Source organism: Alligator mississippiensis, chromosome 12 (genome assembly GCF_030867095.1).
Source record: "Alligator mississippiensis isolate rAllMis1 chromosome 12, rAllMis1, whole genome shotgun sequence".
Classification (NCBI taxonomy): domain Eukaryota; kingdom Metazoa; phylum Chordata; order Crocodylia; family Alligatoridae; genus Alligator; species Alligator mississippiensis.
In genome coordinates this window covers 21,346,403-21,371,122 of record NC_081835.1, presented here as the reverse complement: position 1 = coordinate 21,371,122, position 24,720 = coordinate 21,346,403, and the positions used below count along the sequence as shown (strand labels likewise).

Here is a 24,720-nt window from a genome sequence, read left to right as displayed (position 1 = left end):
CTGTAGGGATAGTATCATAGAAAATTAGGGTTGGAAAGATGTCATCTAGTCCAACCCCCTGCTCAAAGCAGGACCATCCTCAGCTAGATTATTCCAGCCAGGGCTTTTTGAGCTTGGCCTTAAAAAACCCCAGCGATGAAGATCCCACCATTTCTCCAGATGAAGGTCTACAGTATAACCCCCCCAGACTAAGGCCCTCACTGAAGTGAAATCACTGCTTGCCACAATCAGGAGAGCCTCTGTAGGTAGGAAGGAGGAGAGTAGATTTGTCCTGGAGTTAATAATTAAGAATATATACATTTTTAGTATGCAAATTGTTCTACACTAAAAAACTTATCAAAAGAAAGGTTTAATAATATATGTAATATCACACTGCAGAATCAGACAAATGAAATATTTCTTAAGTGCATCACTTACATTTCTTTTAAAGCTGGAGTTGAGCTGCTTTGGGTCTTTTAAAACCATTTGTTGACATTGTCTTCCCTCTGATTTTAACTCCTCAAGTATTACTCTAAACCCTTTCAGAAATTCAATCCCTGCAAACAGAAAGGCATTTAATGGAACATTCCAAGACACATTTCACAGGGTTTGATGCAATTTAAGCATATTACAATTGTCCTTATATAAATCATTCCCCACCATTCTTTTTTATGCTCACATTAAATGATTTTATCCCTTGACATCTGTCAGTTGCATGTCAATCCCTCTTTTCTCCCACATTTTCCTTTTTGACTACTTTTAATTTAAGCTCTTCTGGACGTTCACTATGCATCTGTACAGTGCCTAGACCTAAAGAGGCCTTCCTCTCAGCTGGGCACCCTGAGTGTTACCACAATACAAACAAATAAAATCATCTGCAGCAGCATCTGTAGTAAAATGCTATACAGTATTTGTTCCATATGGTCATTATTAGCAGTAAAACAAGAATAATGCACTTGTTTACAAATCCTGGAAATGTCACTTCCCTACTGTATTCTTATCTTTTGTAAAACTATTGGACTAAAGTGGTCAGTTGCAATAGTGATGGCCTTTTTAGTTCTGTCTAATATAATGAGATAACAGAAACACTGGCAACAGAGGAATGACTCCTTATTCATACCAATGAATACTTTCCATTATCTATAAATGGAACCGGAACTGTACCCATCCTACTCAAGTAACACACAATTAGCTTTTAGCACTCGTACATGAACCAAAATGGATTAGTGCAACTGTATAGCATGTTTAAAAACCCCTAATGCATGCTTTTCCATTAACCTCTTTTTTTCCCTCCAAATATGAAAAAGTTTTAGAACCTGTACAGGAGAAAGGTCCATGGCCTGACCAACATGTTCTTAATATTCAGTGGAACAAAAGCACTGTTTGTGCTGGCTTGAAGACCATGAAAGAGAAGTGTCAGGTCTCCCTGTCACCTGAGATCCTTCAACTTCAGTCCTGTCTTGATGCTTTCAAAAGGATTAACCTCTGATCATTACAAGAGAGAACACCAAGCTTTGTATTCTGTAGCTATTTAATTCAGTCAGGCTGCAGCTGTAGATTACCAATTCAGCAACACTGCACTATTGAAAGCTTTCGGTATCATTCCCTCATTCTTCTTTAATATCTGCTAATTAATCATTATTTTCTATCATAAATGTAGTTATTTAATTTAGGTATGCCAGCATAATTTATCAGTGTGCAAAAGTGACTCAAGCTCTGGGGAAGGTTTCTTTTCTTTCTAAAACTTTTTGAAGAGACTTAAGTAACATATGAATTCAGTCTGGTATGGACATTCCATATCAACTCGTGTTATACTGGGGTTATTTTAGGGCCCAAATCAACTTCTACTGCAGTCGCTGACTTCAGTGAGAGTGGAATATGGTCACTAATTCTAGAGTTAAGATTGTCACTGTGTTCATTATATTTAGCACTATAATGGTCACTGTGACCATCACGGACTCCTTTATTCCAGGATTTGTAAGTATCGGATTTTGTTTTGAAGAATAAAGAAAAAAAGGAAGTATTTAACTTTTCAGAAGACTGGCTGTTTTTACTGTTGCACATATTAAAGATCCAATCATAATGACTTGAGGCTTTTAATTTTATTTGTATTATTTATTTATTTTCATTTGATCCAAATGAAGAGTCTATCCTTTAAAGAAGAAAAGACTGAGACTGGAATGGTGGTACTGAAGACATATAGTAATTACTGTCATGACAGTCTGACATATTCATATTCACTCTGCAATAATCCATAGTACAGATTAATCACAATACTAAACAGGATTTATGCTGTATGACTGAAGGATACCAAAAGGTTCAACAGGTATTTCTATATAAAGACCATAAATAATTATTTACATTACTACACCAATCTTCAGCATTGAGGATCCAGTCCCATTAAGTTAATCAGCATTTTCAGCTGTAGATTACTGTGATACTTCCAATTCTGAGAAGTAACTTTTTTTTTAAACTTTTTGAGACAGTTTAACAATGTTGAAATTCTGATGGAAATGTAGAGAAGTAATAAGTGAAGAAAGCATTTTGGGCTGCTCTACATGTACACGGAGCCTGCTCTGACACACTGGAAATCCAGGGCGTCAGAGCAGACTGTAAATCAAGTCTGCTGGAGCATGGAGACTGACGTGCTCCAGCAGCCTTCCACATCACATGTATCAGCATCCCAGTGCGTCCCCACACTGAAAAATGGCAGTGGGGCATTTTGAAATAAAACACGTTCAATGAACTTTAGTTCAAAGTGCCCAACAGCCATTTTTTCAGCACAGGAATGCTGATGCATGTGACACAGAGATGCTTTTAATTAGAGCAGCTCGCTAATTAAAGCATCCAGCATCATGTCCCACAGCATGTGTAAAAATGCCCTTTCATTCTTAATTTTGAATTTTTTTCATTGGGTATTGCAACCTTCTTCTTCTTTTTTTTTTTTAAAGGCGTACGGTATTCATTTTTAAGTTTTGTTTTCTTTGCTGAAGCATGAAAATGTTTTAAAAGAAATTACATTACGGGCTTTATTAGGCAGATACATATTTCTAAAGAAAACAAGCATGTGTATACAGTTTATTTTGTTCAGAACCTTAATTAACATGAGACAAAATGATCTGCAAGGGTAAGTGGGGGCATACAATTTTGCTCAGCGCAGAGGAAGTGTCCTTTAGTGAACACCAGGAACATTAAGCTTTGCATTTCTCAGATATAAAGTATTTGACTGGAGGCCACTGTGAGCAATCAGGTACGATACTAATGATCCCTGGCTTTGAGGTTACACATGTCTGTGATTAAAGAATAACCTTTTCCATTTGTATAGAAGCTTTTGTCCCATGGGATCCTCAAGTACTTCAGCAATTACCCATTCAACACAACTGAAGCTATGTACAGATGTTCAGTTTCTCCACGGAGAGTTGCTCTTCTTCTAGGAGAAACCACAAATGTATAGATGTTCATGATTTTCCTCCCACAGCACAAATAGCTGCTCTACAAGGAAAATAACTTGGGAACAACCTGAGTGGAATGGCTTCTGGGAGATTCTCTCTCAGAAGATTGAACATCTGTACAGGTACCTGCTGCAGAACAGTCCTCTAGAAACCCAGTAAAGCTTTGACTTGCCCTTCCTCCCGTCCCATGGATCCAGAAAGACAGTAGCCATGTCTACACAAGAAGCTACAGCACCATAGCGGCTCCAGACATGAACCTGGACGGCAACGCTACTGTGCAGTAGTAACGGACCACTGCACAGTAGCTCATTGCTGCTGTGCAGTAGGAACTAAAAGTAACTGTGCAGTGACAAGACTGAGTAGTCATCTAGTACTTGGTTAAGTGAGTACTAAATAACTGTGCAGGAACAACTGTGCAGTCAGCCGCTCATGTAGACGTGGCCGTCAGTCCCAACCAAGATGGGAGCAGAACACACTCCCTTACACTCCCTAAATGCTACAGGCTGGAAAAGCCCAGACCCAAAGCACGTAGGGACCAAGTTCTTCTCCCAGTTTTTTCAGCCACAGCCAAACCCAAACCCACTGTGGATTCAAATGATCCAGGCTCCATTCAGGCGAGTAGCACTGGCTGACCCAGACCCCAACACCTGGACCCAGCAGACCCCAGTGCCTGGATTGCAGCATTTGGTGCTGACAAGTGTAGCTCCCTGCCCATCCACAACAGGCCTGAAACATGCCACAAGAAATTCATGGCCAGACAAGTCTGGCCACGAGGAAGGAACAGACCTCCCATCACCTCCCTGTCACTGACTCAGCAACCCCCCACTCCCCCCGACTATAGGACTTGGTGCTCTAGGGCTCCTTGGTAGTCAGCACCACAGGCTCTCTGCTGCTCAGCCTCTGTACAGGGTTCTCTGGGTAAGTTTTTCTACCAGGAGAACAACCTGGGAAAATTTTCCCAGATCATTTGAATGCGTGTAGACAGCCTAAAATACAACACATTGATGCAGGACACAAAAACAGACACAGACACTTTGCAAAGCAACCTGCAAAACAAGGAAGAGAAAGAGATAGTTTTGCAAAGGACTCAGGTAGTCATAAAAAGGTGATTTTTAAGGTGATACCTGATGGACTATTAACAAAAGCTGTTTTTCAAGGTACTTTAAATTAATATTGATCCTCCTGAGATCGCTATCAAAGAAAGGAGTTAAAATTTCTTCTCTACTACTTACCCAGGGCATTTGCTGTCCACAGAACTAGAACTGCAACTTGTTCATAACAGGCATACTGGCTGATTGTTATATTCTGCACATCACCAATCACATGTTTTCCCACTGAATTCAAATAAGGAGTACAGTCTAAAATGAGAGACAGAAATAATTTAAATAAAACATAGTAACTGATGTTTTACTGTGGGGAACCTAATAATTCAATCAGGCAAAATTTGGCAACATTTTTTTCATGCATTTAATGCTTTCTCATTCTGAACATTATTAACACCTTCATAATGCATAGGGTGAATGCAACCAAATAAAACCTTTTAAATTCGAGCCAGAACACTGATTTTTATTGTGTGCTGGCTTCTTCATTATCAACATGTATTTTACATTACAGAAGACTTTCAGTCTTAATACAGAGGATCTCTCCCCAGTACTGCAGAACTCAAATGTCTCCTTTGTGTACATCAATTGCAATGTCACCAGTATTCTAAATTAACACTTGTCATTGGTTAATACCAGTTCCTGGTGCTAGAATTAACGGAAAAAACATAACAGTTAGTGAATTACAGGTGAGGGTCTCTACTCTGACTAAGATTATTTCATACTATCATAGTTGTTAGGGGCTGGAAGGGACCTTACAGATCATCGGGTCCAGCCCCACTGCACTTGGGCAGGAAAGACCACTTGGGTCAGATGCTCCCAGCAAATTTCCTGCTTTTCTTTCTTCAGTTAACACATCACTATCTTTGAACCAGACTAAATGGACGCTCATTCAGCATCACAAGGTTTAGAGCAAAAACCAAAGTGAAAGAGCTGGTTCGAATAATGCAGCTTTGGTTGCCCACAGTAAATCTTCCCTGCAAAATCTCTTGGGCAAATTTTCTGAATCATGCAAGAGCTTCAGGATGGCAATTAGTCTCAAGAAGACTGTGATAATGCACCAAGGGATGAAAGAACCCCTCCTCTGACATCACTGACAGTACCCGACATCACTCTGAAGGATCACTCTCAGTACTGTTGACAGTTTTTGCTATTTGGGTTTTACATTTAGGAGAAATTTTGACCTTCAGACTAAAATGATCAACAGAATTGGAAAAGCAGCTAAGAATTTCAGACTATTACAGAATTGTGCATAGAATAACTGTAACTATCAGCTAAGGTAAAGAAAGATATGTATCTACAAGACTTATGTGCTGTCATCCCTGCTTTATGGTTCAGAACCATGGGCTACGTATACCAGACATATCAAGAGACTGAACAGCTTCCACACGAGATGTCTGCATAAGATCCTGAAAATAAAGTTGGAAGACAGAATACCAAACAGACGTACTGAAGCATGCAGGACTGACACACTTAGAAACCACTACCAAGAAGAAAAGGTTGTGATGGATTTGGCCATGTTAGGAGAATGGGAGAAGACCATATCCCCAAGAATACTTTGTGTAGTGCGATTCAAGACAGTTCTAGAAAGCAGAGTCGCCCTCTAAGGCAGTACCACGATGTGTGCAAAAATGATATGAAGTCATTCAATATCAGCATAGAAAGCTGAGAGGAGCACGAAGAATCCTGTCCAATCTGAAGGGAACATTTGGCACTGGGTGCAGCTCAACATGAAGCGGCTTTGATCCAGAGGATGGAAACAAACCAAGAAAGAAGAAAGCAGCAGGCTGTAAACTTGGACTCCAATTCAGACAACATATGGATCTGTGAAACTTGTAGCAAACCATGTTGCTCTCGAATTGGGCTTGTCAACCACAAATAGATCATCAGGCATCTGACTAGACCCCTTGAGTGTAAACCATGATCCAGAGGATCATTGGTTGTGTACTACTAACACACCATATACTTCTTCTAGTGATTGTTTATTCCATTTAGAATCTGATAGGTATAAATCCAGCTGGCTTTCTTTAAGAACTAATGTAAAGTTAGATAGATAATAGAAATTCAGGATAAAGAATTAAATATTTAAAAATGCCAACATAAAACAAAGGACTCACAAATTTGTCTTTAAGAATAAGCTAAGATATATGGGAATAAAGAAAAATATTACTTTCTGTGTTTTCAGTATGTTCTCTAGGCTTTAATATATTAGACCTTTGCCCCAATTCCAACAAACAATGACCAGTCCCTGATGCGACAAGGATAGCTGCAATTTGCATAGATGGAGTTTATGCTTCATTGCCATAAATGAGAGCTTTTTTCTTATCTGAAGATTGAGTTCACAGTGGTGCTATCATTTGGTGACTTGCCCATGCCCACCAAAATAGGGATAAATTCCCAGTATAGACACAGCCCTAGATACTTAACATATCCCAAACAAAGAAATACAATGCAAATTACGGCACATGCAAGAACTAACCAAAACAACATTCAGACACTGAAACCTGTTTTCAGAACCACTGAAGCAAACAAAAAGCATATATGGTAGAAACTAAACTAGATTAAAAATATTTCAGATTACACTATGTTGTTATTACTAACACTTTTTTTAACTTTTAATTATTTTTTGTGTAGGAATGAGAGTGAGGGCTCTTTAATGTCATTTGTTATTTGTGGTGCATGTAGGTGATCAACTTACTGTCATATTTAAAGGTGATATTAAGCAGTCCACTGTTCTTGTTGACTGGTGAAAGTCCCTGTAAAGAAACAACAACAAAAAAGAGCCTAAATGAAGACTTCCTTATTCCAAATTTATGCAAACATTTCATTTTTTAAGTATTGCAATGACCACATCCAAATAAATGTCTCATATGGAATTTTGTGTTGGGTTCACTAATTTGAATACAACCAATGAAAAAGCAGGCAGCAGAACTCCTGTAGAGTCCTGAACTTTTCAGATATACCTAAGCAACAAAATATAGAGAAATAAGGGTCTGAATAATCACAGCATTAAGAAAGATAGTTTAAGATGGACGTACTACATAGACACGCATCATAATTTATTTTTCAAATTGAAAATCACCCCCCCCCCCCACTCCCCACCCCCCAAGTGCCCTCATCTCTATTCTGCTGGAAAAATGGGATCTATACAGACCATCAACCGGGAGTTGGGATGGTCACAAAGTGACTCATATTTATCTTTATAGAACAAATAAAAGTGTAACTGAGTTCAGCATATAACTAGGCTCAAAATCATGAAACTCAGAGCAGGCAAACAAGTATATAGAGAAAAAAGAGACTGCCAGACTCTCCTGACACTGATCATGATTTCTCACACCCCAGGACAGGGAAGCCAGAACAAAGTGTGTAATTTCTGAACATAAAGGGATATAAAGAAGAGAATGAAAGCAGCTGCAGTAGATTGCTATCCTGGTACATTAGTTGTATTTTCTTAGTGAAAGCAACTTTCAGAACAGAAATCAAAACCAGGAGGTAATATGAAGAGAATTACTACTGAAACTGGAAAATTGCACTAGAAAAATTCCTTTGCATCATACTAATCAACTGAGGGTACAGCAGGTGCACAAAAGGTGTGGCAGATTTTATCCATCTGCTTTCTTCTTCTTGCTTATTCATCAAGCAGGCGAAACCATCAAGGTTTCAGCATGTACAGAATTTCCTAGCAGGCAAATCAAACCGGCTTTGAAAAATGTTTAACTCTACACCATTCAGTGCTGGAGTCATACCACTCTCAGGAAAGGTGCACAGAGAACAAAGTATAATCTGAAAACAGGTGTAAGGATAAACAGGATTGCAAATCTACCCACACTGACCATCAACATCTCAAACCCATTTTAGAGTATTTTTAAAAACAGATTATCAGTGTAAATTTCATAATGTTTGAGATAACCTGCTCCATCACTTAGTTCTTCAGAGACAAAGGTACTTAACCTTGGTAAACACTTTTGTGTCTGGTCTCAGTTAAGCAGATGTCATACTTTTAAATTATTAATGAGTTTAAGCGATTTATGGTTTTCATTATTTGCTTGTCTATATGGCAGTAATATGTAACATGTAGAAACTCCATACGTGCTCCATTATTTTAGGCTCTGAGCAAATATATCATAAGAAACAGCCTTTGCCAAGATGAGCTAATTGGACATGATCCAAACAAGACAAAAAGTATTTAAATTCTACATCCTCTATTGGCTGGAAGATAAAAATGCGCAAACTGTTAAGAAAAGATGAAACACAATTATCACCAAGACCCACTCTGCTTGAAACAGGTTTTGTATCCTAAAACTTTCTACTTGAGATGCATTTTTAAATATGCATTAAAACATATCAGATACTAATTGTGCAAATCTAAAAATCTACTTTTTTTCATTTTGTTTCAGAAGGCTACATTTCAACAGAAATTGCTCTTTACGTCAGTGCTTGGGACACCTATAATTGCTCATAAAAACGGTTTAAGATTTTATTACTGCCTCTAGGCAATGTTACAAGTTAACCATCTGTACTCTTAAAATAGAATTAAGTCCTACAGTAGACTGGTGCTTTAATTACTAAACTAACAATTGCACAGGGTTACCCACACGGTCCCTACCCTTTTCATCTAGCATGCTGTGCTTTACTTGCTGCATATAAATAGTCTTTTCTTCAAATGCTAATGTTTTCTTCACAACTAGTATTAATATGCAAGTTTTACACTCTCTCACAGTTATATCACATTTTAAGGGCTAAATGAGATCTAACTAAATTCAAGCAAACATCAAAAATATCTCCCAAATAACTAAGCGAAGTATCGAAATTACGGGCCTACCTTACCCTGCTATGCTTAAGTGAAAGGATTATAACTATTCATTTTAATGTAATAAGGCTCCCATCCTAGCAAATATGTGAGAGTAAATATCTAATGTACAGTTGCAATATTGAGTTATAGCGTGATCTATCATAGTTGCTTTCACTCATGATTGTCTCTAAGCTCTGGCATGAATGACTACAAAAAATGAAAAGCAGTGAAGACTTTCACAGGGTCTGCTTGTTATCTAAATCAAAATCTATACGGATGTGTGCATGTGTGCACAACTGCCATAGTATATAAGTATCTTTAAGCACTAGGTTTACATGCAATATTGAAGCAACACTATCAAGTTCTTGATATCTCACTGGCTTCAATATGGTACTAGAATGGAAAAGTTATGAGAGACTAAAAAATAAAGAACTGAACTTTGCATTGTAAAAAATAGTATTGCAAGGCTTTTTTCCAGTTATGTAAATACATGTGTCCTACGCAAAAAGTGGAGCGTTTCCATACCACCTTAGCTGCATTTACTTAAGTGATTAATTACAATAAGACTATTTGCAAATACAGTGATGATTCTGGGGAAGAAAGTAATGAGTTAAAAATGAGTTAAGTCCAATTTAATAAATCTGATATGCCTTTTTCACAAGGCCTTTTCTAAATCTGCCTAGAGTTTTTCCAAAACCCTCACAGCCCTAGCCTTGATCCAATAACAGCAGTATTTGCCTCCCAGCCAATCAGGAGCAAGTGGTGGGACTGCCAGGGTCCTCAACCAATCAGCAGTGGGGCAGAGTGTGTGGAGCAAAAAAAGGCAGAATTTAAAAAGTCACTGTGCAGTGCACTTCCAGCGTGATTTTAGGTAGATTCCTACATATAGCTTTTCATCAGTTAAACGAGCTCTATGCTGTGTGGTATTTTTTAGATAAGATCCCAGCTCAGACTTTTAAGAGCTGGGGGCACATTTCAATAAAACTGGTTTTTGCCCATGTCCTCAGTTTTCTTCACCAAGAAGCCTCCTCTCCATCACTGGAGGACATTATATCATTAACCAGTTGGCTGCCCAGTCCAGCTCTGACACAGACAGTAATCTACATGGATTTTTTCAGCCAGCCAATGCCACTGTGCTGTTAAAGAATGCATATTTTAGGTCCTTATATCTCTATATTGATTTGTTCCTTATAAACCGTATCTTATAACTTGAGCCATGGAAATCAGGACTGAGATGCCCCATATATTTTAATACTCTTTAAAATCCCTTTTTGAAATCTTACTAGATCCCACATACTTATATATTTGATATATTACTCTATATTATCACTTAAAATAGTGAAAGGGTTGGTTAGTCACTTGGTGAACTCTACTTGCTACTATAATAAAAGTACTACTGAACCAAAAGAGAGGGTCAGATATCTCTCTCCTTGAAAGCATTCACTCTTAATGGTAATGGGTGCATTTAACAAGATTGATTAGCACCAAAATATAACTTAGTGGTATCATATAATTTTTATAGAACACCTTAAAATTTCATTTACGAGCAACATCCAAATAAAATCCAGGAAATAACAGAAAAGAATAAAAGTAGATACAGGGCATGGCAAACCACAACCAGCGCTAGGCCAATTAAAATCAACAGCTCACAGGCATAAAAGTGAAGTCAAAGGTCCTCCTGAGCCTAATGGTCCATTGTGCTAATGTGGTTGAGGCACATCAGCTTCTGTTACAAGTAGCAAACAACAGAGGGCCAACATCACTCCCATCTACCTTTGACTCTCCAGCCTGAAGGGCCAGGTGCCTATTTACAACTAAGTCATGGGGGGCTTAAGTGCAAACATTGGAGGGGAGGTTAGATCATGTTCAAAATGTCCACCTGATCTAACTTAGTTCGCTCCTGGTGTGGACCTTACAGTTCGACTCGGTCTCAGTGACTGGAAATCAATCTAAAGCTGTAACTGTACAGAAGTTCCACACACACAGACCAGCCTAAAAACTGCAGAACCCTGTCTAAGGCCTGGATCAATGCAGAATCAGACTTACTCGATCTAGGTTAGACTGGGCCATGGATTTTTTTGTACAGTTACTTGTGCAGCCCCAGGGCTGAAAAAACCCAGCTCCTGGCTCTAGCCCGAGCTGAGTTTTTCATACCCTACCTGCCCAATACCAGGCTATTTTTAATGCCCTAATGCCTCACCCCCCTGGACCAGCCATGCCCCAAAGCCCCCTAACCCCTGCATCCTGCACACCGCTCCAGCTGCTGCTGGATTTATCAGCATTTGCTGCTGCCGGAGCTAAGCAAGTAAGTATCACTGCGGGGAGGGGTGGGGAAGATGGGGGGTACATTCACCAGGGTGGGTCAGGCTAAAAATAGCCTCCAACCCCCCCCCCCCCAAGTTCCCCTATGGACCCTGGGAGCACCCCCCCTGTGCAACCCCCCCACAAATCCCACCTGCCCCCCATCCCCCTGTTGATGTTGCTTAGCCCCCCCATCCTCCTGCAGATCCTGCTTACCCCGCTATTTCCCTGCAAATGCTGCCTGCATCCGTGATCCCACCAATTATCTCCTGCCCCCCCCATCCTCCAGTTGCCCCCAGACCCTCAACCTGCCTCCCGCTAGCCCACTCATCCCAACTTACCTTAGATCAGGTGTCCAGTTTGAACCTGATCTAACCTCCCCTAGCCGCCTCTCCCCAAATGTCTGCACTTAGCCTAGGTATGACCTTTAGTATGAGTACAGAGTCTAGCTTGAATTCACACCGCAGTAGCGGTAGCATCATGTTCAGTGTCCACTGATGCTATGTCACCGTAGCTTGTCACAGTAGTATCTTGTGTAGATACCCCCACTGATGGCAAACTACTCACAACAACTTAACAAGTAGCATTGAACAGATCAGATATAAAACATTCAAGGGAAATATAACCCTTTTCCCTACACCTAAAAGAATTTTCTTGGTTGCCTCAGCAGACTAACACCATAAATTAACAAATGAATAGAAATAGTGAAAGGAGGAGACACATTAAACCAAAATTATACTGTGAACGACAATTTCATGAACTGCCTCAGTCTCAGTTACTATAGGCACAGTTTTGTGCTACAAGCAATAAAAAAATCCTGAGTTAATGAAAATGATAGATACTGGGAGGAGAAAAAGCAAGAAAGACTTCCAAATTATGCAACAAGAAAGACATTTTCACGTTCAGTAGATCGTAGATTTATAGAATCAGATTACCTTGACTCTATGCTATACGATAGGCTGAAGTAGCTTTCATCCACGTATGAATATATACAACCATAGTCTTTAATACTAGACAGGTAGGAAACAGTAATTTGATACTTAAGTAAAGTAAAATTGTAATGTAATATAAAAGAGAGTCTAACCCAGTGAACCTGAACCAGTGTGTCAGATCACTTTAGGGTACCTTGAAATCTTTTCAAATGTGCCGCAACCTGCTGCACAACATTAGCACTGTTAGGAGTGCTGACATGACTCACAACATAAATCCTGAGATTTCATGCAGGAATCCATAGTGTTAAAATGTTCTGATCAGTTGTGGTCTGAGTTTTTTGCAATAGATTTGCACAATTATTTTTCTGTAGTCAAAAAACAAGCAAAAACTAAGAGCTGGCATTTTCCAAGGGGTGCCTCAAATCTAAAACATTGAGAACCACTGCTCTAACGTCTACATTAAACTAAGGATCGTTTATGATCAGGCAATCCTTACAACAATGAAGAATTGCTAAAAACTGAGATAAAAAAAAAGGGGTATCATGAAGACTTGCTAAATCAGAAACCATCTGACAACAAACTTCTCCTGTGGATAGAGAATGGTCCATTCTGGAGTTTTGGGGCTATGTCCGAGATTAGTTGCTGACCTGATCTGGCATGCCACTTCCAATATTTCACTGTTTAATTAACTGCCTAATTATTCTAATTATCTGTACCTAAGTATGTAACTGGAACACGTGTTTACTGGAACAGAATTTCTGCAGGAAGGTTTTGCAGTGGTGTAACTATACATCACACAAATATAAACACACAAATGTGAATTTCTATCCTAAAACCCTACCCTTCTCAGTCCTACAAGAGAAACAGCCTTTTTGACAGTGTTTGACCACTTTGCATGGCTGGATTCCTCATGCAACAAACCTATTATCTGCTATCCGTATATGAGGCTACATAGATCAGGAGGCTGTAAATGGATTAAGGGGCTTTTTACTTCTAGATATAGATTTCAACTAGCATAAGTCAGCAGTGGCCAAAAAGTGTCTCCTGCAAAATAAAATATTCCTGTATAATTTAAGTGAATTCAGATATCCACACCACAAAACCTGCCATCAAATCTGACCCTAACTGCCATCTTTGCTAAAAACATGACAGAGGCCAAGGACCAACTGATGTATGGAGAGAAAAATGCATTTTTGTTCTTTTCCTCCTCTGGGTAGGATTTTATCTCATTGCAAAATATTCATTTTTGTGTCTCTTTTCTACCTAAGTAAAAGGACTCTGGGTTCTCAAAATGATGACTGAATGCCTTTTATAAACATTAAACTCACTTTTAAATCAGAACACATGCTACATAGTCTAACCTGTTCCTAGACAATAAGACCCATAACAAGGGGATCTATGGGAGTAATATCTCATAGAATATTGTATTGAAGTCCCACGGTATTTGAATGTGGGATGCTATTTAAGGTTGTCCATTAAAAATAAAAGCATAAACTTTCATGAGATGGTCTTTTTGTTTTTACCACTGGACCTAGAAAAGCAAATTTAACATTATAAAGGGACCTCACCAGTAATTCTTAATTGTCAAAAAACATGTGAAAACGTGCATGTCTCACAAAATCTTAGCAGTCAGACACAGGTGCAGCAGAGGAAGAAAAAAGAATGAGCAGAGCTATCTTTTAAAGAGCTGTAAACTACTACTTAAGGGATCAAAACAAGGCAGATCTTGTTAGTGCTCTTAGAAGTGCAACTTGTAATCTCACTTCCTTGCCTGGATGGCTTTTCATCTGTTTACCTTTGATTTAGTTTGGCTTTGAATTTATTGAATTTTACAAAAAGGGTTTCCTGAAACAGGAAGGATGCAAATTATTTTCTTAACTTACCCATCTGTTCTATTGTGACTCAGAAATAGCTTCTCTTAAGCCATGTGAAAATCTCCCTTATTTATCACCTATATATTGAAATATACACAGCACACACTGTATATATTTTTCTGTGTCATTTGCAAAGTAAGTTTTCAGTCTGAATTTGGCTTAAGTTTCTTAGGGCCTGATCGAAAGCCCACTGAAATCAAGTGTTTCCATTGACTTCAAAAGCAATGAGACCCTTATGTCTTTCACATGTCCACATTATTCTATTTTTTTCATCCTTTCTAGGCATACCAACATTTTTAATTCCATCCTTTATATTATTCCATTTGTTTTAAGCTCAGTTTGCACCTGGATCTTGCTGACGCAAGTCAGTTTTATATACAAGTGCAAGCATACTTTAACATGCTAAAGCCACCAATTAATACAGTAACTTAAAAACCAAATACAACCTTAAGCAAATCCTGCTTATCTCGCTCATGAATAGTGTATGGGACTATATGCGTGCATATAGTAAGCAGAATTTGGCACCAAGTGTACATAAGGAATCTTGAAATGCCTTATGCAGGGAGCAGAGATGGGTGAATGATAAATTGCTGGACAAGAAAATTAGGAATCTAATTTTCAAGTAATACAATGTATAAATTCAAAGGTATAAAATGATCTCACAGAATGATTATGACAAACTTAAGTCTCAATCTTCCAAAAACCTATGTGAGCTTAGTGAAATGCTTTTCTGAAAAATGCTCTTTTGTTTTTAAACCATGAAGCCAGTGTGCTATTTAATTAGCTCTCAACTAAGATGACTTGTTTAGAGTATCTTTCTTAAAAACTATAAATACTAATGTTATAGCCTCAGGGTTATACATTCTTAGTTAATTAACCACTAACATTTGTTGAACTTGTGTGAAGCTTCTAATTTGTTCTGAGCACTGCTAAAAAAGCAAGTCTCCAATGCCTGGAGCTTTGTCTATAAAATTCCTTTGGTCTACATTCTTCTAAGCACAGTGACTGAGAAGCAACGTATCAAGAAAAGTAACAGCCACAACAGCTTTTAAAAAGAAAAACACCCTAATGGACTTGGATTATCCATCTAAAATAGAGAACTTTAAACAGGTAATTACAAATAATTATACATTTGATAAAACAGGCTGTTTCTTTTAATCCCAGTGATACCTAGTGTGCATGTTATATGGTTAGGAAATGCAGAGCTTTGCAGAAAATCTAATAAATTAAAAGGCCAGATGCTGAACAGGTAAGGCCCACAGAGATCCACCCTAAAGATCTAGGAATGGGATCTGCCCCTCAACTTGCTAAACTTTAGGAGCTACTGAGACTATCCATATCTCTCTTAGCAGAATATTAAGAAATTCAACAGACTATTACTGGCCTGACCACTGAACTAGGGTTTTGACACATTTAAAATCATCATAAACCAACTCAGTATTCAATATACTATATATCTCCTGCAAACCTCCCTGACTCAGCCCATTGGGCATATAGCATACCCAAATTCTCACAGGATAGGACTCTGTGGGTATGTCAGTGGACTCAGCTGATTTAAATCCTCATCTTTCAATGTAAAAAGCAGGGCTGCAGCTGAGACTTGAAGATGGTTTCATTTAAAATGAACCAGCATTTTTGTTTGATTACAATATATAATTTGCCCTAACAGCTGCACTTTGCAATGACTCCCCTTCCAGATTTCAACGACAACTTATTAATGCTGAATGCTCACAGCAATCATCATTAATAAGCAATCACCAGGCCAGACAGGAATAAAGTTAGGCTTTCAGTTCAAGAGATAAGAGCTAAAAGGAAGACCTTGAACTTCAGGAGATCAGTCCTGCTCCAGATTAACTCAATGAGCGTTTTACAAGTATCTCCAGTGTGACCAGGTACCAAGTGTGTTAATTAGAAAGGAACACGGAAACTCTTTAAATGTTACTGCTGCTGTTCTGCACTGCTGTTAATGCCCTTTTAGAAGTCTAGACCAGCGTTTCTCAACCCATGGGTCACAAGAATATACAGAAGGGTCACGAACAAACTTTAAAAATGAAGCAACTAACTTTAAAAATGGATTCTCCTTTAATTGAAAAAAACATGGGAAATTGTGGCTTTTCCCTTGCAAGCTGTCAGATTTCCAGTCTGAAAGGGGCTGCTTGGGGCCCCCCAAGCCCTCCACATATTCCCCTGGCCCACACAACCACCCCCAGCCCCACACATTGTGGGGCTGGGGGAGGGGGTTAGTGGGTCAGGAGTGAGGGGCACTGGGTCAGGACTGGTCATCAATGTTTACAAATGGGTCTTGGTACAAGAAAGGTTGAGAACCACTGGACTAGACAACTGCATCTTTTTCCCTTTAGGAGAGATGGCGTTCTATGTTCTCAGTAGAGCTGAAAGCAACATCTCTTTTATTTGATACTTCCTACTAGGACCACAGCTGACACAAGTGATGTAAAAACAGTCCTAGGAACTTTTACTTTTATAAATAATGCCAAAACTTATTTTGACCTTCAGCTTTCATTCAGTAAAAACCAAGTAATAGTGTGAGTAAGCCACATCAGGCAACCACTAACATCAATACAAGGGATCTCTGCTTGCACTAATTATAGAGATCTGGTAATGGAGGTAGGAAATCACTACCCCGCAAGCATAGGCTTGTGCACCAGACCAAAACAGTAATCATGATTCATCTTTCACATGTTGTTAATCAACATACACATGTTCCTAATTTAATGCTCCCACAAGGCAAACTGAAGGGACAATTGTTTTTGAACTCTAACATCAAGATGAATAATCAATGTTTATTATACACATTCTTTGTAAACTAAAGGCTTTCTACCTGACATCTGCTCTTTTCAAACTCTCTTCCTACTTTAAATTAAATTAAAATATTTTCTATTTCTAAATCTATCACCAACTTCAATAAAAAAGTCAAGTGTTATGTACTGTCTACATAGTTACCTTTTGTAGCGCTTCTATCAGAATATGTACTATCTGGACAAATGGTAAATATAAACTGGGATTTAACAGCAAAAGAAAATGAAACTCTGAAAGGTTGGTTTTCTTTTTTTATTATATATTTTACATAATGAATTATTACAAAATTTATCTCTGTCAAGATGTATTTTTAGTATACTGTTACTGTATTGCACATATAACACCAGGAGGTAACATTTTCAAAACCTTCTTAGCGACCTAGGAATATAAATCCTATTTTAAATATTCAAAGCCACCTAAATGTCCATAAAAGTTACATTTCGACTCTTGCTCTGAAACCCTCTTTTGTCCTTCTTTGACTGATGATTCGGAGCACGGTACATTGTTCAAGTGCTGGACCCAGGAAAGCCGCCATAACTCACTCAAGACTACCTGTTGATTAGGAATTTTTGTTTCCTAGCTAGTTTCATTCCTGTATCTATAGTTTACTGAAAACAGGTGGAACTCCCACGAAGTTAACTACATGTACCCTCTTTACCAGATCCAAATTTGGCCCAAGACATTTCAGGCAAAGCCTGTTTTGACTCTAGTCAGAAACTTTATGAAAACCAAAAGGATTCTCTCCAGCAAGTGTAGAACTTGCCACAGTCAACTAACTATTTACAGTGAGACAAAGCATACTTGGTACCATATACAAATAAAACAGAGTTCTTTACTTAATGAATCTCAAAGCCAAACCCAGGATGACAACAGGAAGGGAAGAAGGCATTGACCAATAAAATGCAACACAATTATGGAGCGGGGGGGCGGGGGATGGGACAACAGATTTACAATTTTGAAACAAAGATAAAGGAGAGAAATAGCAGTAGACCAGACAGTAAATGTATTTAAAATTAATATTAGTATTATTGATATGATAGTAAAAGACTAAGCAATGAAATCAAAGAGCAGGGTGCAAACAAGCTGGAGATTGTATAAATCTATGGCTCAGAAAGGGCTTACACTGTAAATTAGGACAAAGATGAGGTGAAGAATACAAGAGGGAGTGGATAATACAAGGTTAACAAATACAAAGGCACAAAGCTGCATAGATTAGGTACAACAGGGCTGTCCAACTTCTGAGTGGCTTGGAGCCAGAAGCCCCCCAACTGGCCCCCAAGAGGCCACAGGTTTGAGTAATTTTAAGCAGAAAGTCCAAGAGGAGCTTTCAAAGAGGGATAAGAAGATATAAGTATAGACAGATGGGGTGCAGTCTGCATTGGAGAGGTACACTGTATAAGAAACATCATTCTGGAGGTGATACGAAAGTGATATCTGGAACCAAAGCAGAGGCTAGACAGGTACAAAGATTAAATAATGGATGTTTTAGTTCTTCCTAAACTGAATAGAAATCGCAGGATCAAAACAAAATTAATGCAAAGCTTTAAGGACCACACAAAAAGATGCTTGCTGAAGTTTGCTTAAATACAAGGCAGCATGGCTCAGAAAGAGGATCTCCAAACACTACACCCCATCTGGAATATCACTCTGATGAGATACAAATGCATAAAACAGGGGCTTTTTATGCTGCCATGGAAACCTATTCTCAGGCAAGTTACATCCCTTCCCTTTAGATAGTTTTGCAAAAAGCAGTATCTATTTCAAAGTTGGTTTTGCATATTTTTAAAACATCCCTTCCCTTTAGATAGTTTTGCAAAAAGCAGTATCTATTTCAAAGTTGGTTTTGCATATTTTTAAAACGTAAAGAATTATATGGTTTCGTGTGGGAATTTACTAGAAAAATAAATTGGACTCCCTCAAATATATTTACTAAACAGTTACTCAAGAAAAGGTGCTGCCAAGATTCAGGACTATTGCAAATTCAGAGATGCAGGGCCAAAGTCAACTTTAGATTAAAGAGGTGAAATTCCACTGAAATCCATTACAAACAGGCCCACCAACATTAGGCCTAACTTTGGCCATTAATCTTTTCTGTTAATGTTCCCAAATCTTTTTCAACACTGCCTCAGCTTGTCAAATCTTGCCATCCCTCTACCTACTGGTATAAGGGTGCCAGCTCCGTAAATCTATTTTATACTCTCAGTACCCCCACATCTCACCTTGGGACTCACACACATTCTTCTGGTCAGGAGATCTTTCTTTAAAACCTGGTATCCATAACTTTATGGTCTCTATCCTACAGCAGTCTTCAACCCTGTATGTCTGCTTGCTTCTAGTCTCTTTCTTTTTTAAGTTGTCCCAGGAATCAATTGTTATGCCTCCACTGGCCTCCCTGATTAAGAGGGGCTTATAGCTTTGGTGGGCCTCGGCCCATGTTTCTCTGGGCAAAACAAGTAGGCCAGTCCCCATCTTCAAAAAAAATTACATTGCACTTACCATACTTACTCAAATGCAAGATGAAGTTTTCCCCACCCCACTCAATCAAGATGGTGGGGAGAGCCCCTCATCTTATAATCACATACAAGGAAAACTCATTAAATACACTATCATTAAACTGCTGCCAAAAGCAGCATGTGCTCAACAATGGAAACCAACTATAAAGTTGATTAAATGCAGCCAAAATTGAGCATGACTGTAAAACACATGATCCATATGGGGTAAATATATGCATACACACAACACTTTTTTTTTCTTTTTTTATAAATTTTATTAAGAAACACACATAAAGCTATACATATTAAGCATCCTTGTTTTACAGAAACAACTACAAATCAAAAACATACAACATATATTAAACCTTTAAGCAACATGCATCAAATTCCCACAAAAACCAAACCCTTACAGAAACCTTTTCCTTCATACAGAACCACATGAAAAAAAAAACTTATTACCTCAGTAATCACCTGAAATGCTCTGCCCTTCCCACCAGTCATCTCTGTTGGTTTAGTGAAACAAGTGTGTCCCATCCTTTTTCCTCCACTTCTTCTCTGCCTTTTAATCTCTGATCTCTTCCTTGTCCTGATCCATCTATTGTTTCAGTTCATGCAGCCCCAGCTTCAGGCACTCTCTTTCAGTGAAAGCCAACCCCTCAAACACCCAGAGGTTTCTTACTTTACATAAACTAGTTTTAACACACGCTAATAAAATCCTTGGTAACGTTTCTTCTGGTCCCTTTGGTAGGAGTCCACATAGTACCATCTCCTGCACAAATTACAGGTTTCTTTTGGTGACCCTCAGAAAGTGGCAAACCCCATCCCTAACCCTTTGTGCATAAACACTCCCAAAACATGTCCCACTGTTTCTTCTTCACCGCACCTCTCCCTTGGACATCTTGACGAGCTCCTTATGCCCTATCAGTCTTGCATGTCTATCACTGGCAAGATATTTCTTACAAGCATCCATGCTAGATCAGCATGTTCCCTTTTTAGTTGTTTACTTGCCACCACTCCCCACACCTTCTTCATTTGTCCTTCTGTGAAGTTTCCCACCGGTGCCATCATGTCTCTCTCCCTTACTACTTTCATCAATTTATGATCCTTCAGGACCTCCAGCCCTACCTTCCCTGTTTTATACTTCTGCATGAATCTTTCCATCCTGATGTAACGAGTCGGTGGTTGCCACACCCACGGACTCCTCAAAGAAGTCTGATATACCCCCGCTTTTCCTCAAAATTACAGCTGAATTAAAGCGGGTGATACACGCTGCTTTCCCCTCTCCCTCTGTTACTGCTTTGCATATCACACTTACATATTTTGCATAGACAAAATCTCAAGTCTGGCAGCCCCCATCCCCCAATCTCCCTTGCTTCGTACAGTTCAGCTCTAGCCAAGCTTTCTCTTTCAGCATTCCAGAAGAACACACATACTTCCCTCTGTACCTTTGCTATCTGCTGCCACGGCTGTGGGAATACAATTCCCATATATATATCGGGAGTAGCATAGCTTTAAATGCCACTTTTCTGGCAAAGGCCAGTGTCCTTCTAGACCATAATCAAAGTATTTGCCATAGCCTTGCTGTCACCTTTTCCCATGCTGTATTACTTTTCCCTTTGGCATCCATCAGAATCCCTAGCACTGATTTTTCTCTCTCATTTGAAGACCCAACTTCTCCAAGTCCCTTCAGTTCCCAATCACATTATGGTGCTTTTGGATCTGGGGATATTGAGTTTAGCCCCCATCATTTCTCCATACTCTAATGTATGCTTTATCACCCTTTCCACTGAAAGTCTAACTACTATATTTATATCATCCATGTATAGTACACCATTTACCTCCCCCCCCGGGTATCTTTACTCCACTTACGACCTTGTCTTTTCTTATTCCATGTGCTAACAGTCCCATGCCGCACACAAATAGTAGTGGCAACAGGGAGCACCCTTGTCTTGCCCCTGTATTGATTTTACAGACCCCGCTTAGGTGCCCATTAATTTGGACTTGACTTTCTGCTTCTCTATGCAATAACCTTATCCAACATATACATTTCTCTGGAAACCCCATTGCTCCTAGCATCCAGAATATGTAATTATGATCCACTCTGTCATATGTTTTCTCTAAGTCTAGGTTTGCTATAAAACTGTATTTGTTTTCCTCACTTGGATGTGGGACAGTGCATCTCCCATCACTCTGATAGCTTTGGAGATCCTTCTACCTGGTACTGCGCATACTTGGTTTTCCCGTATTATCTTGTAGAGATTTTTCCTCATCCTCAAAGCCAGCATCTTGTCCATTAACATATAGTCCATATTAAGTAATGTAATTGGTCTCCTATTTTTCAGGAGTTCCTTCTCCCCTTTCTTGAAGAATAAGATCACAATGCCTCTTGTAAAAATCTTTCCATGTCTCTTCTGTTTCCACTATTTCTTTGAGCACTTCCACTATATCCGTCCCTAACCATGCCCAAAATTTCTCATAAAATTCCATAGGCAATCTGTCTGCTTCTGGTGATTTCCCTCTTTTAAAGATTTTTAAACACATTTCCGCTTCCTTTAAGCTTACCATTTTTTCCATCTTCTTTGCTTCCTCCTCCTCTACTTTCTCTTCCATCTCTTCCAAGAAATCCTTCATCTTCTTCCTATTCGTTTCCTTCTTCTGGTATAGCTCTTTGTAAATTCTTTTCATCACCTCCAACACCTCCTCCTGCTTTTCCCCTGGGCACCACCTTCCCACACTGCTTTATGCTCTCCTTTTGCTGCCTTCACTCTGGCCAAAAAGTATCAGGATCACTCTTTGTTTTCTCCCACCCAGGGTAATTGTAATAAGAACATTTTTTCTCGTCTTTTTTTTAAACCAGGTTTCTAATTCTTTCCTTGTTTCTTCTACTTTTTTTCATAGCTGTCTTCCTTCTGTGGCTTCCTTTAGCAGCTTCTGCAGGTCTTTTAGCTCTTTCGTTTTTTTCCCTGTGCACCTCTGGCCTTCCTTCCTGAAGAATTCTCCCATCCTCTTCTTCACCATCATCCACTATTCTTTGATACTCCCAAAATATTTCTTCAGGGTTCACCACCCCTCATATTGCCTCGTGTACATTTGACATCTCTCTCATCTTCTAACAGCTGCACATTTAACTTCCACTTTCCCTTCTCTCTCATGGGCCTCTTACCAAGACTCATTTCCACCTTCAGCATCTTGTGATCACTAAAAGCCACATGTATGGTTTCTGTCTTCTTTATTCCTATTTTTTTTTGTATAAGCACAAAGTCAATTTTTGATTGTTTCTTTCCACTGGGATCTGTTCTAGTGAAAACTTTCTCCCCTGCCCATACATCTCGACATAACTCTTCTTTTATAATATCTGTTAACAGTCTGGATAAGCTGCCTAACGTTCTGTTTCCTTCTTCCCCTGTTCTAGCTCCCATTTCAATTATACAATTGAAATATCCTGTTATTGTGCGTGGTCTCCCTCTGACCACATAAAACACTAGCTTTCTAAGCAGTGCATTTCTCCCCTCCCTCTCCAGTGGTGCATATCCATTGAAAATTTCTAATTCTGATCCCCTGACTGATAGTATCATTTGTTGCAATCTGCCACTGATGACTTCTACTTTCTTTGCTCTCAGCTCTGGGTTCTTGAATAATATTGCTACCCCTGCTGCTTTATTCTCATTTGTCCCAGACCACTAAAATGGTCCCCATCTCCACCTTTTCTCAAAATGTTTATAATCCCTCTCCCCCGGTACACCACATTCTTGTAGGCAGATTAGGTTTTCCCTTACTTGGTTCAACATTGGTTCAATCTGTTCCCATTTTTCCTTGTCAAGGTACTCCTGACATTCAGTGAAATTACTGCCAATGCAATTTATGCTCGTTTTAAAATGCGTGTGCCTGTCTCTTCCAGGTTTGTCCAAGCTTTCTTGAGCTGCGTGCACGTGTCCCTTTAAGGTTCATCTGTGCTTGGGGTGGTCAATTTCTCCTCCTTCATTACTTGCATCCCTGTAGCCTTTGCAAGCTGCCGAAACGCTTTCACGTTCAGGAATGCTTACATTTTCCTGCCTCCCCACCACTTCCTGTCTTCTGGTCTCTACTCCAGACTGGAACCCAGGGACATTACCAGCAAGAAACTGCTCTCCGGCTCTTCCTCCGACTCACCTCCCTCATTATCAGGTTTCTTCTTCCTGGTCTTCAGCCCCTGCATTTTCTTTCTTTTCCTGGCCTGTCTCTCTGGTTCTTTCTCTTGCTCCATCTCCACTTCTGTTGTCTGTAAGGTCTCTTCTTTCTTCCTCACCCCCACCTCCATGTCTGAGCTGTTTCACCCAGGGGGCAGGGGGCCACTTGTATTGTAGGTGCCGCAAAGCTTTTGCAAGTGTAGTCAGAACCCCTAAGGAACAGCAAAACCCAGAGGAGAGTGGAAGAGAGGAGGGGTTGGAGACTAAAGTAGAAATGGTGGAAGAAACACTGCAGGCGGGTGAAACAAAGAAGAAGGGAGGGTGGGGAGGGGCAAAATTTCTGTGATTTGAGGCCGTACAGGAGGAGATAGATGGGAATTATAGGGTCCATGTACATTTGAACTATAATTACTCTCTCTCTTGAAGTTTCCCCTGCTATGAACTTTATCTCTAAATTCATCTGTCCCATATTTCTTTGCATATTTCTTCCAAAAGTTCCCATACCCTTCTCCATCACCGGAAGTCAGTTCTCAAGTCTGAGATTTGAGAAAACAATCAGTCTGGTGAGATGTTCTGCTTGCACCTCCAAAATCATAAGCAGTACCTTTTCCAGGAAATCATATCTGTTCATCATCAATCCCGTCTGCCTCCATGCTTACTGCCATTGCTTTGAGCTTCAGGTCTTCCTCCTGTACACAGTTGTGGTTACTGTAATGGGGATGATTATAGTTAACTGTAGATGTTAACCGTAGACTGTCAGGTGAACCATGTTGGTCACGAGACAGAATGGTAAAGGTATAGGTGTGTCTATAAAT

At 39.4% G+C, this 24,720-nt stretch overlaps 1 protein-coding gene across 4 annotated transcripts in view; it reads right to left on the bottom strand.

Annotated features, from left to right (window-relative positions):
- IL17RD (interleukin 17 receptor D) overlaps positions 1-24,720 on the bottom strand; it is an 87,882-nt gene that overhangs the window by 28,054 nt on the left and 35,108 nt on the right. For 3 of the 4 annotated variants that reach the window (XM_059716122.1, XM_059716120.1, XM_059716119.1), the window contains exons 2-4: positions 7,230-7,287; positions 4,664-4,789; positions 418-536 (exon numbers count right to left, since the gene is read on the bottom strand). In XM_059716122.1, the coding sequence (XP_059572105.1) occupies positions 418-465 (48 nt within the window). In that variant the 5' untranslated portion in view covers positions 466-536; positions 4,664-4,789; positions 7,230-7,287. Of the gene's footprint in view, positions 1-417; positions 537-4,663; positions 4,790-7,229; positions 7,288-24,720 lie in introns of those variants that run through there. The other variant, XM_059716121.1, reaches the window with a different exon arrangement.